This window comes from Pleurodeles waltl, chromosome 8 (assembly GCF_031143425.1).
Source record: "Pleurodeles waltl isolate 20211129_DDA chromosome 8, aPleWal1.hap1.20221129, whole genome shotgun sequence".
NCBI lineage: Eukaryota > Metazoa > Chordata > Amphibia > Caudata > Salamandridae > Pleurodeles > Pleurodeles waltl.
The window spans coordinates 82,876,998-82,890,594 of NC_090447.1; the positions used below are offsets into that span (position 1 = coordinate 82,876,998).

Consider the following 13,597-nt stretch of genomic DNA (forward strand, 5'->3'; position numbering starts at 1 on the left):
TCAAACGCAGGTAGGTAATATATGAATCAAACAAAAGTCTGTAGAAAGAACTTTGGATTGCAACTATATTGGTCCTTTAAACAGTACCTGGTTGGATGAAAGCACCTCCAGTGCCTAGAAGGCGAACAATGGGGCCCCCGGCGCTCCTATGCGCAAAACGGGGGCCTCCCTTATACTCTGGGGTCAGAGGAGGGCGACATGCACCTCCTCTCTTTTATAGACAGGCTCCTCCGGGGACCGTGATTACTGGGGGCCCCCCAGGGCCTCAACCGGCCCTCACGAGGAGGCCAAAGCCAGCAAAAACAACTTAGGGCAGGACGGGGGCACCACGCACCCCCTCCGGTTTAACGACAGGCCCCTCCCGGAAGCTTGCGATCTCTGGGGGCCCCCCCCCCGGGCCTCCACTGGCCATTCCACCAAGGGGGGGCCACAATAATGCCCGTTTTACCTAACAGCAGAAAAGGAGCGGAGGCCAGGGGGAAGGGGGCACTCCCCGTGCCTTCCCCTGGTCCTGCCGTGAAGCCAAAAGAAGATCGGACCCCTCCTGGGGCCCGAGCAGACACTCGCCTGCACCCGATGTGGTGCACGAGTGTTCTTCCAGCTTCCCGGGCCGCTGCAGTGATCTTATTTAAAGGGGCACAATGCAGCAAGGAGCCTACGAGCTCCCAAGGCTCCATAAGCACGCTGCAATCAGTGCTATGGCAGCCGCAACCACAGAGAAGCACCCCTCGTGAAGAAATGGATGCAGGGGTCAGGGGCCACAGCACCCTGCCCCTGGGGAGCAGAATCTTAAGACAAGGTCCTCAGGTGGAGGGCCCAGCTACAGGCCAGCACAAGGGAAAGGCAGCAAGTGCCAAGTCCTTCACAGTGACCAGGCAGGTCACAGGTCAGCACATCAGCAGCAGTCCATTGCGGTTCCTGGTGAGTCCTTTCAGCCTTTGGTGTCCAGTTCCAAGATGATTCCAAGAGTCTCCAAATTGTGGGGAAAATTCCCCTGTACTTATAGTCAGTTCTTACAGTGTTTTACAATGGTAGGGAGAGGAGGTTCCAGCCAGTTACAACTGATTCTGGGAGTGCCCCCTCTCTCCTTTCAGCACAGGCTCCAAACATCAGTGGGGAGTTAACGACCCTATTGTGTGAGGCCAGGGCACAGTCTTTACAAATGCAGGTGTGCCCCGCCTCTCCCTTCTCTCAGCCCAGGAAGACTATTCAGTATGCAGATGGACCTCTGTGACACCTCCACCCTCCCTGTGTACAGGCTGTCTGAAAAGTATGCACAAAGCCCAACTGTCACTCTGCCCAGACGTGGATTGGAGACAAGCTGCAAAACACCAGAGTCATAAGTACAGATAAATGCGCACTTTCTAGAAGTGACATTTCTGTAATAGTAATAAAAAATACACCAGTAAGCAGTATTTATTATCACCATCACAACCATACCAAACACGCCTACGCTACCCCTCATAAATCAGACAATACCCCTTACACATAAGGCAGGGCATCTCCAATGCAATCCTTTGAGGAGGCAGCACTCACAGCAGTGAGACACCAAGTTAGGCTGTTTGTCACTACTAGGACAGGCCATGCAATATGGCACACGTCCTGCCTTTCTACATACAGGGCACCCTGCCCATAAGGCTAGCTAGGGCGTACCTTAGGGGTGACTTACATGTAGTAAAAGGGGAGTTCTGGGCCTGGCAAGTAAGTTTAGATGCGAGGTCCCTGTGGCAGAAAACTGCGCACACAGACCCTGCGCTAGCAGGCCTGAGACATGTTTAAAAGTCTACTTCAGTGGGTGGCGCAAGCAGCGCTGCAGGCCCACTAGTAGTATTTAATTTACAGGCCCTGGGTATAGAGTTCCACTGTACAAGGGACTTATAGGTAAATTAAATATGCCAATTAGGTATAAGCCAATCATACCAACTTTAGATGGGAGAGCACCTGCACTTTAGCACTGGCCAGCAGTGATAAAGTGCTCAGAGTCCTAGAGCCAACAGCGAGAGGTCAGAAAAACCAGGAGGAAGGAGGCAAAAAGACTGTGGATGACCCTGCGTAAGGCAAAAAGTCTAACAGCCAACATTCCAATGTTCTTTGTTCACAGCAACAGTTGTGATCAAAGGCCTCATGGAGCCCAAGGGGATGTTAATCCCCTCGGGCTACGTGAGAACTTTATTTTATTTATTAGAACATTCTGTCCCCTGGTGGCAGAATGTTCTAATAGCCTTATAGCCCTTCACAACTGGACTATACCGGCAATTAAAGTCCTATTCTCTTGTTAAACACTGGAGCAGGCCTTTAATCGCAGGTATAGCCCGCTACGGCAGGCTCTAAGGCTTTTTATTGATATATTTGTTTAATCAAATCATCAAAAATCACATCAGTGTCAGACAGAATGCATTTCACAAGTTTATCTTCTTTCATCAAGCTGTAAAAGCATAATGATAGGGGACTGTGGGTTTTGTTACAATTGGCCTGGACGAGGTTGTGAGAAGTATCGCACCCAATTAAATTCTACTCCTCAGGGTTTGGAATTTTTCTGGTGTAATAGAGATCACCTATTGCAAGTTTCTTCCAGGTAGTATGGAATATCACGACGATTTTGAGGTCTCTTGGGAATTCAGTTATTGGCTCAGGTATGTTTGATTTTGAAGACATCTCTCTATTATGTCTTTCGTGATGTTATTGGTATCAGAGATTCGGGGCCCAATTCCTAAATTGCACTTTGTAGTACATAGATAGTGCTACACTAGTGACAGATGCCTCCTACAAAATGCAAGTTACAATCCTATCGGTGAAGATCTCCACCTCTCCTTCCTTTTCTGAGGAGGGATCCCCGTACATCTATGTTTAATATTCAGTAGTAAATGCGGGAGGAGCCAAAAAATGGGGAATATCTACAACAAAATGTGAGTGGTATATGGAAAAGCAATGAGGGGTTTAGGGAGGGACAGGCTACTACAAGCCTCACCTACCAACAGAAGAGTAAGCCCATTGCTATTCACTAACTGTGCAGATAGATTATCTACAACTCTAAAGGTTGCAAAATAGCAGTGAATGTACCCCAGGCGCACATGGTCACTTACATGTACTGCAATAAACTACAATAAGAAATAACAGTGGAAGGGACTTACAATAACACTACATATTCACTAATGTGAAATATATAAAATTGTCTACCTAGCCGGGAACTCTTAGTGGGGCAGACGGGGAGGTAGCCACTATAACCTCCCCGTCGGAAGTTCGGCGGATGGCCTAAATTGTCTGCCGAACTCGTAATAAGGCTCTCAGTCTGCCTTTGGATGGGGGTCTTGGATCTCTCAGAGGGTATGCAAATAGCTCTTGTGCTTTTGGGACATCTCAGTGTTATGGTCATTGAAATGTACTGCATCATGAATATTAGTAATATCCCAATAAAAGAATGCAATAACTTACTTCATTACACAAAAAGAACAAAATTAAGATGTAAAAATATTTCAGACACTTGGGCCTTATTACGAGTTCGGCTGATGGTTTAGGCTGTCCGCCGAACTTCCAATGGGGAAGTTGCCACCATAGTGGCAAAGCAAATAGTGAACATTGTGAGGGTGCTGGCCAGGGGAACACCTGCACTGCCCATGCCAAGTGCCCTCCTAGCACCCCCTGCACCTGTTCTCTGCCAGCCTTTTCATGGCAGTGCTACTGCCCTGAAATCGCTGGCGAAAAATGAGGTCATAATCCCCAGGGCAGAGCTGCTTGCTGGCGGATTAGGACTGCCTCAACCCCAAGACCGCGGGGATCTCTGATCCTGGTGGAGCTAGCAGTCAAGTGACCGCCAGACTCGTGATGAGGCCCTTAGTGATTGACTAAAAAAAGACAGAAATTCCTAAATGCATAATGCAGGCATAATGTAGGCATACCCATTGTTAAAATGCATGACTATTTATCCAGGATGTGCTGGTATTGTAACTTGGCATACTCAGACAAGGTGCAGTACAACAACGTACATATGTTGGATCCCAAAGATGTTCCAGAAAGATGACGTTGCTGCTTTAATGGTTCATTATAGGATTGCTTAAATGAGATCAGTTTTACACAAGTACATTATTTCATACCCAAAATCATACGTGTACTAGTTCAGAGATTAGTAAATGCATTTCTATCCTTTACATCCATGTTAAAAAAAGTATTTCACAGGAAGGGTATATTCTCTAAAAGGGAGAAATTGCTTGTTATATTACAGTGTAAGAAACTGGATTATTGATTGAAAGGGGTGGAAGCCCAACTCAAGCAACAACCACAATTCTTGTGAGAGTGAATCATAAAAGTCACTAAATTAACCTGTGCCTAACCCACTGATAGCTTGGCACAAAGGAGCCAGGCTTTCTTTGAGGCAATGTGTAAGGTAATTATGCAGTACTCAAACAGTAATAAATTGAAAACACAACACAAGATAAACCCCAAACCAATTTAGAAAAATAAAGTAAAATCTAACAAAAAATGGAACACCATAATAAGAAAAAGTCAAGCAGTGGATCCAGAGATATGTAATTTTAAAGATTTTATTTAAGTATAGCACCTGAAAGCAAAAAAGTGTCATCCACAGTTATCTGGTCTTGAAATTCAGGCCGACCGCGATGGAGCGTGGGCCAGATACAGGTAGGAGGTTAGTCCCACTGAAAAAGGTATCTTCTAAAGTCCAGCTGAAAGAGTCCAGTTCATGGTGGAGGAGGCCTCAAGGTTTAAATGATACCAGAATGAAAAAAATCCAGTCACTAGAAACATATATTTAATTTTAATGTTTTTAATGAAAATGGCACCAGGAAGAAGAAAGCGCCAGTTGCAGTTATCTGGGCTCGCTGAACCAGAAGAAATTCACAAGTTCAGGCCAATGGAGCATGGACCAAATACAGGGAACAGGTTAGTCAAGCTGAAAAATTGCCTTCACAGGTCTTGGCTTGAAGAGTTCCGTTCGCTTTGGAGGAGGCTTTAGACATGAGGAACTGGTTGAGTGTGGAGGACGGTCGTTGCTATATTATAAAGTGCAGGTATCACATTGCCTATTGTTGCAGACGGTTGCTGTTGGCATAAAGATCGTGTCTCCCTGGAGCTTCACAATGGCTATCAGAGTTTTGGCACAAACAGCCCTGTTTGCAGTTGTGATGAGCCTAAACCTCAGAAATTTCACCTTCTTCTTCAGGAGGAGCTCTCACTGATGGCAGCCAAGGATCCAGGACCTGGGGGCCCCACTTGGGAAACAGGACTCACTCCAGCAGAGGCCAACAGCAGGACTCAGCAGATCCAGTTGCAGATAGTCAGCTGGGCAGTTGCAGAAATGCCTCTGGAAGCTTGTTGTGTCCCTGTAGCTCACACAGGAGGTCAGCCAACTGACTTGTGAAGCCACTAAGGGTAGCCTGGGGTCAAGACAAGCAGCTCCACACTTCCTTGTTCAGACAGCAAGGCAGCCCTTCAAGCAGCAGGGCAGTCCTTCTGCTCAATCCTCCACAGGTCCAGGAGTGTTTTGATCAGTGGCTCCGAAGGCCCTCTTATGCACATACTTCTTATACTTGGTGCTAGATTTTTGTGTGAGGGAATTTTCCAACTTACCCCAAAACTGGTTCTGATCAAGTCTTCTTCTTCCCCAGGGTTTGGCCCCACACTGTCTAGGGTGACAAAAGTCAGGGAAGGCCTGGCTTTGTATGTGCTGCGCAGGGTCCTTTGAAGTATAACTCAGGCAAAGAACAGCTCCTCCCAGGGACCCTGTCAGACTCCGTTGCCTCACACCTAGGCTCCCTTTGTTTCAGTAACTGTAAACAAAAACACAACCCACAATAGCAGAGCCATTCACAGTCATGTGACCTCGGACACCAACAGGAAGGCACAGTTGTTTTGGACAAGAAATTTCCAACTTTTTACAAGTGGCTTTTACAAAATGGTACCTTAAAATCCAACTTCACAGTTAAAGAGGATTTTGAATTACAATTCATTTGAGTGTAAACATCATATTTTTATTTGCTCCCAACAAAACCTAGTTCAGCGTATGAAAGCTGAGGAAGGCAAAAGTATGCTGTGACTCTGCAGAAAGGGCAAGGTCCCACATACGGTAATATTTGTGTTTCTGAAATTGTGAAGATAAATGCAGGGGATTGTGTCATAATTAGAGTCCACTATAATATTGTGGTATACCTAGCACATTAAAAGTAGTGCATTAATAATTGGCAATAACTTCCCCAATTGCAAGGATCAGCCTATAGGTGACATCAGCCTGCGTCCAACTGTGGAGCATCTCTGCTATGCTTTCAGAATACATTTGTAACAGATCATCTTGAAAGGAAGAATAAAGTAATGTATTTATGGTCAAAATAGTGAAATCTGTTACCAACTGTGAAACATAAGGCATAGTTAATCAAGGAACAACATCTTAACAAAGTATAACATTTTCTTTCAGCTTTATCGGAATACTTTATATTTATTTGATTATTTTGGTCTTTGTAAGTAATGGTTTCATTTTTCTATTGTATTACCCATGTTCTATATTTGAGGATGTCGTTCGGGAATTACCTATATTGAGCACATTCCCCTCACCAGGGAAATATATTGGAGATTTTTATTACACTCTTCTACAGTAGATGTGATCACTTGATCTGCCATGATTGTGCTGATAAATGCTGGGAGGCCAATTAGTTACTCTAGACCTGGCCATTATAGCACATTAGTGAGTGACCTTTAATTTATTAATTGTTTCAACGGAGGAGAAAACAGAAATTGCACTTTTTCTACGTATTTGCTTCAGTCTACATTAATGCACAATTTTATGACATACTCTAATGGTCATTGCTGTAGGGTGATACATTTTTAAATAACCAAAGGCTCTAGCCATTAATGAAAAATATTACCTGCAGAGTACATCTTTATCTGTTTTACTTTTTCATTTTTAAGAAATGTATGTATGGTTGTAAGCCAAAAAGCAAGATCTGAAAAACTATTACCTGATGCTATTAATGAAAAGGATGCTTTCTCTGCCAAGTTATTACTTTGCCATTTATAATTTTTTATGGTGACTGTATACAAATATTTATTCTGAATACCATTCTGAAAATGGGGAATTATATAAGGGATTATTTTGTTGGGTCGTCTGCGGCAACCATTGTGTGCTATACAAGAACACAACCAGCTCTTTCCCAACCTCCAGGTTATTTTGCACGACATAATATTTCTAATCAAATTTACTGTGTTTCTTTCAAGCAAATGAGCAATTCAGCATAGGTGTTTCTTGTTTGACTAATGTTCACTCTGCTTTCACAATGCCAGCCTTTTGGGAGATCTTGCTTCAAGGTAACGCTGTAAGCTTTCCCTGTTCTTGGCTGTGCATGACAAACCCTCTGCAAGCACATTGTCTCGTCAAACTTCAACAACAAATTCAAACTTCATTGAATGTTACAGCCATTCCATCTCTTGTCTGCCTTGAGCTTTACATGTTTCTCCCAAAGAGTTTACTTCACATAACTCGTAGACTTTGATTAACAGGTGGATCTGTTCATCAACTTGCAACCTATGCCTCAGCAATTGGTTAAAACCTCATTTTCACTATGTCTGTTTTACAATTCCTTAAAGATCAAATGCAAAGGTTGTTCAGACACTATTCATCCCTGTTTGTTCTACACATCACACTGCTTGTGCTGTCAACAATCCATCATTATTGTTTCAATGACTTGAATACATTTTTATTTGAATCTGTATGAAACATCATTATATTACACAGTGATGCTAAGCAATACAATAACAAGTCACAGAAATGTAGCTGTAACATGCATTTATTGGGGCAAATCACAGATGCCTTCACCCAGCTAAGCCTCACTTGGGTACACAAAATCATTGTTATACAGTCATAAATGTCACATCCTGATTCCGAGTATTAGAATTATTGGAAAGTTAAAGTTGAGAGAAGTTGCTAGAAAATCTACTGGTATGACCACTCACTTTTCTGCCTTTGTACATCACGAGTCTGGTGGTCACTACACCGCCAGACTCGCGCTGGCAGTCGGACCACTGCCAATGCGGCGGTCAGAGTGCCATGTTAAGACCACGGCGGTCGTGCCTTGGTGGGACCGCCAGCACCGCCAGGATCGGAGATCCCAGCGGTCTGGCGGTTGCGGCGGTCCTAATCAGCCAGGGCAGCGGTGCAAGCAGTGCTGCCCTGGGGATTACAATCCGTCTGCCGTGCAGGCAGTGAACATTGCGACGGTGCTGGTGCACCCTGCATCCTACAGCATTACCGCCGGCTCGATTACGAGCCGGAGACAGTGCTGTAGGATGATTCCCGCTAAGACAGTGGGTGGAATCTGAGGTTTCCGCCGGCCAACCTAGCAGGAAACTCTTAATGGGTCCGGAGGGGAGGTAGCCACTATGGCAGCAACCTCCTCGTCGGAAGTTCGACAGACGGTCTAAACCATCCACCGAACTTATAATGAGGCCCTTTATATTAGAATATCAAGAGGGCGGGCAACTGGTCAAACAAGAGTTGACCAGGAAAGCATTTCAGAAACTCTTCTGAGAATGAAAAAAGCCTTCGTAGTCAGTTTTGTCACCCTTGTAAATTTACACCAACAAATAGCAGCATAGGTGTGTTTGCAAGGTTGGAAGGCAGAAGGCATTATTTCCTAACTTTATTGGGGGAGGGGGAGACAGTTTGTCAAAGTAAAAGTCATTTGTTTCTGCTATCATACATAGGACAATACAATACTAATCACTTTTAAAATTGAAATATCAGTTGACTTGTATTATCTTCTTTGTAAATCAGGGGCACTCTGTTTAAAAAGTGTATGAGATGTTAAGCATTTTCTTAAGACATAAATATTGAGCACAGAGAGAAGTACATCAAATCCAGCTGAGAGCTTTGGTTTACGTTTCTGCACGCTAAGCTGCAGAAGGGCTCTCAATGAATGAAAATATGTAATGAAATGCAAAACTCACAAATTGCTTTTGCAAATGCTTGCCAGGTATAGTTGAGTGAACAGAGGCTGAAGCCACAGTATGGTTGAATGCACAATTTCTAAAACCTTGTATCAGTTTAATGAGGGTCATTGTGGGTCCTTCCACCAGTTGGATAAGGCCTTTGAGCTGTTCTTCCATGTACTTTGCTGGTTGTGATGAACTCACACACAAGAAAGTGAAATGCAGAAGCATGATTTGCTAATCTTGGTGCTGCTGATTAGTAATAGATGCTGACTTTGTTGTCAAATACATTTGGGTCTTTGCTGCCTCTGCCTTAATGCTGCTGATCTGCAGGACCAGATTTTACACCTTAAACGAATACTGGTGTTCTTTAGATCAACAGTCTCGCGTGTGTATCTGTGTTCTTTGGTGACTGCAAAAAAGGACATCATTGTTGTCATGCTCCCACTGTTTTTACCAGTTTGGTTTTTGCTGACATAGGAGTGTTCACCAGTGGCACAGGCTGTGTTTTTCCCCTAAAACATGTACTGTGGATTGATTTGACCTAACTGGCTTATTTACCTCTCCTGTAAGTTGGCAATACTAAACAGAGCAGGACAGGCACCAGTGATGTGCAAACAACCTCATGGAATGTCTTCAACGACCCCAATGTACGTTTACAGCATCCATATATATGACACAAATATATGCCTTTAGAAACCTCTAATGTACACTTTGTACTCTGCGTGGGCTGCAGTTTAACATCACTGCAATAACACATGGTATGGAGAAGTGTCCCTTTGGAGAGAAACCTACTTGTGTACATCACTCAAGTCACTTCTGAAGTATCTACATATGTATGTATGTGGTTTTCCTATAGCATCAAAGGTCAGTGGATGTACATAGTTAAGAGAGCCTTCTAAGCCCACTTTAATGCATACACGTGGGAATAGCATGCCCTCACAGTGTGCAACTATCCAAAATCTGTTTTTACTGACCAGGTAAAGCTACATTTTGAAGGAACACCTCAGATCAGATTATTTAATATTACTTCTGCAACAATGTACGTAAAATGATTAAAAGTTACTTTTCATTGAGTTTCAAAGGTATAATTCAATTGTTAATGATGATTTTGGGTAACTTTAGTAGGAAGGTACCTTTAAGAAAATCTTCTTTGTGCTGCCTAATAGAAAATCTGTTTAGAACTGATCAGCCTCTCTGCACTACTCCAGAGACCCAGTACACATCCTTGGCTGACTTCTAGTGACACTGATTATAGAGAACAGTGGCTTGGCTTCAGGGCCCAGGGAGGCAAGTATGTTGTCAACAGATGGTAATTTGGCAGTGGCTAGCCCTATGGGCGACGGACAGCTGGAAGAGTCGCTGGAAGAAAGGGCAGCTTTTACAGCTCTTTCTTCGACTAGTAGATTCCAGATGGGGCTGCTTATAAGTGCTAATTTCCTAGGCCTTTCCAGACTACCTGGCTCCAACCCCAGCATGAGGGGAAGCCAGTTCTGACCCTGACAGAAAGGAGGACACCTCTCCATAGGATAGCTGCAAGGAGATGTACCAGATCTTCTTCAGATGGAGGATCACAAGGATCCATCGTCTTTTTAGAACCATGGGGAGCTTGCAGTAATCCAAGAAAATAATTTTTGAAAAAGGAGGTGGGAGTAGTATGAAAATTTAGTCAAAATTGGATGACAGGAATTCTCCAATTATTGGCCTGTGCACAGGTTAAGACTGAGTACTAGCCAGTCCTCTGAGGGCTCCGGAACCTGGGAGGAAAAGATCTACAGGAAAGAGGACTCTGTCTGACTGTTGGAAGATGATGATCAGGGACTGGAAGTGGTTGACCTCCCAGTGTAGGGACACACAATGCTGTAGGATTCCTGATCCCTAGAAGACCCACCTGACCACTGAACACTTGATAATTCAAGAGCCCTGGCTAGACACAGTTCGTAGAAACCTGTCCTGTGGTGCTGGGCCCTTAGGAGCGGCCAGGAGGAGCTTTTCCTCAAATTTAGCATCAAACTGTAAATGGTGTTTACCATTGTGCATTGTGGAATAGCTGTTGTAGGTCTGTATCTTTGTGCAGTGGAGAATACTTTGAGTTTTTCTTTCAGAGCATTTGACAAATAGTATTATTGGCTGACCAACATTTTATATGTGGGACATAGCAGTATCTGGCTGGAATGCTGGAATGCGCTAGTATTCAAAAAATCCTTTCCTCATCTGTGCTCATAACTTTTGCATGTTTGCAGATTCATAGATAAAATCTGTGAAAAAATTAGATGAACAATTTGCATTATCAACCCACAAATTCCCATGGTGCACAATGTGTGTAACAGCAGCAGGCCATAGGTGTGATGGGCTTTTCTCTTATCAAGAAAGTGAGTTGTGCCTCCAAAAGAGTATGAATGGAAAGGCCTTCTTTGTCAGAGGTTTTCAAAGACATGTAAATAAAACAATGTGGTTGCTTTATATACTCAGGCTCAAATTTAATAAGGCCTAGTGCCTCCTTGCACCACATTAGTGTAATTTCTTATGACGCTAATGTGGCTCAACGAGGCCAAATTCACCATGCCAGATTTAAAAAGTAGCGCAGTGCATGCATTGTACCACGTTTTAACCCCTTACACCACATTATGCCTGCACCAGGCATATGGTATGCAAGGGGGAGTTCCCCTATTAGGGGGACCACAAAAATGGCGCAGTGGAATCTACCAGATTCCACTGCGCCATTTTTAGCAGCTATTTTTAACGCCTGCACAGAGCAGGCGTTTAAAGGGGTCACATCATTATTCTTAATGTGCCCCTATGTACGTTGCAGGTTTAGCGCCAACATTTCTGGCACTAACCCTGCAATGTACTAGAGTAGCGTCAAAACTTTTGACGCTATTGTCCCTAACCTGCGCCATGGTGCGCCATACGTTTAATACAGCGCACACATGGTGGCATTAGGGGGGCGCTGATGGGCGCAAGAAAAGTGGCGCTGCATATAATGCAGCACCACTTTTCTTAAATTTGGGCCTAAATTTTAAACATACCTCAAAATATAGCACGATCATGGTAAGTCGAAATTACAGAAACTGTCCTGCAGTCTAACACTGCATCAGTAATCCTGTACACAGTGCTACTAACACACAGGGTGTGGTAATAGCTTGGAATTAATGTGACATTCTGAGGTTTCACTTCAGAATGGGGAATGGCAGTGACTGATTCCTGCTTAACTACAAATCAAAGCCTTTTTCCACACACACATTTTGTCAGATTTTTTATCAAATGAGGGCTATTGTTTCCTAATGGTGAAGTGTAATTTAGTAAAGTCAAACAAACCAAGAAATGAAATGAAAGAAACCTATAAAGCACATTGCTACCTGAGGGCAGCTTGAGCAAGGTCAAAAGTAATACAGACAGGTCTTTGTGAGTTTCCTGAAAGTGTTATGGTGTTCAGTTGCTTAGTAGCTGTATGCAGCGAGTTCCAACGTTTCACCGTAAGGTGGGAAAAGGATTTACCTCCCTACAGCTGCGTTTAATCTTGGGGACCACCACTTCTTTCTTGCTGTAAGATCTTGGATGGCAGGTGGGTGTATACCCCTGAAATCCCATGGCAAAGAATCTGGGACCAGAGTTGTTCAGCCTTTGTAGGCCCCACACAGTGCTTTGCACATGGCCCTTTTGGGGCTCAAGTAGACTCTTGTCCACTGAATGATGGCCCAGAAAATTAAGAATGAGGTGAGCTGCCTCAAACTGTGCCACTTGAAGCATAGATTGCAGTGCTTGGTTAAGTCCCCAAAACAAGGCACTGCAATAATCTAGCAGAGATGCAATCAAGGCTTGCACAACTCTCCTGTGTGATGCTATGTGGATGAAAGGAAAAAATTTCTTAGTACCTGTAAAATAATAGAGCTGTGACCTTATTGACATGTGAAGAAAAACAGAGCAGGCCGATTCAGAACTCGGCGGACGGGTTACTCCGTCACAACAGTGATAGATATCTAGTCCGCCAAAATCTAAATCCCATTATACTCTATGGGATTTAGATTTCAGTAAATGGGATATCCTTCACCGTGGTGATGGAGAAATCCCGTCCACCGAGTTCTAAATCAGGCCCGGGTGTTATCAAAGACAACACCCAAATTCCTAGCACAGTTAACAGGCACTAGAAGGGTGCCTAATTCGTCTGGCCACCAACCATTGGACCAAAAGAGTGTGTCTCTGCCAAGCAACAGAACCTCTGTCTTTTTGCCACTCAGTTGAAGACAGTTGGATTCCATCCATCTGCTGGTCATGCACATACAATCTCGAAAATGAACAGTAGTTGATTGACTAACATCAGAGATGGTGATAGTAATTTGTGCGCCATCCGCATAGGAAAGACACATTAATTTTACTGTGCGCCTTTTATATAAGGTGAAATCCATCATTTAAGTGTTTTAAATATCTTCTGCTTTAGTGTAAAATGTCAAACAATTACAACCGAAAATTCACAACATTTGGGGATGGAGCAGGCAAGCCCTACCTATGCCACCAAACAGTAGGTATGTGTAGAAACACCATTTGTGCACATATATCTTTTTGTGCCCAGTAAGAGTTTAGAGATAAAACCGCTCTACTGATTTAGCAGCAAGGCAAGACTCTGTCATGTCATGCAAACTACATTCACAAATTGCAAGATCGGGAG

General features: G+C 43.8%; 1 protein-coding gene across 4 annotated transcripts in view; it reads left to right on the plus strand.

Annotated features, from left to right (window-relative positions):
• The window catches only part of LOC138249738 (beta-arrestin-1), a 702,383-nt gene that overhangs the window by 670,743 nt on the left and 18,043 nt on the right, over positions 1 to 13,597 (plus strand). For 2 of the 4 annotated variants that reach the window (XM_069203796.1, XM_069203794.1), the window contains exon 13: positions 7,288 to 7,311. The exons of the other annotated variants lie outside the window; for them this stretch is intronic. In XM_069203796.1, the coding sequence (XP_069059897.1) occupies positions 7,288 to 7,311 (24 nt within the window). The remainder of the gene's footprint in view (positions 1 to 7,287; positions 7,312 to 13,597) is intronic. 4 annotated transcript variants of the gene reach the window in all.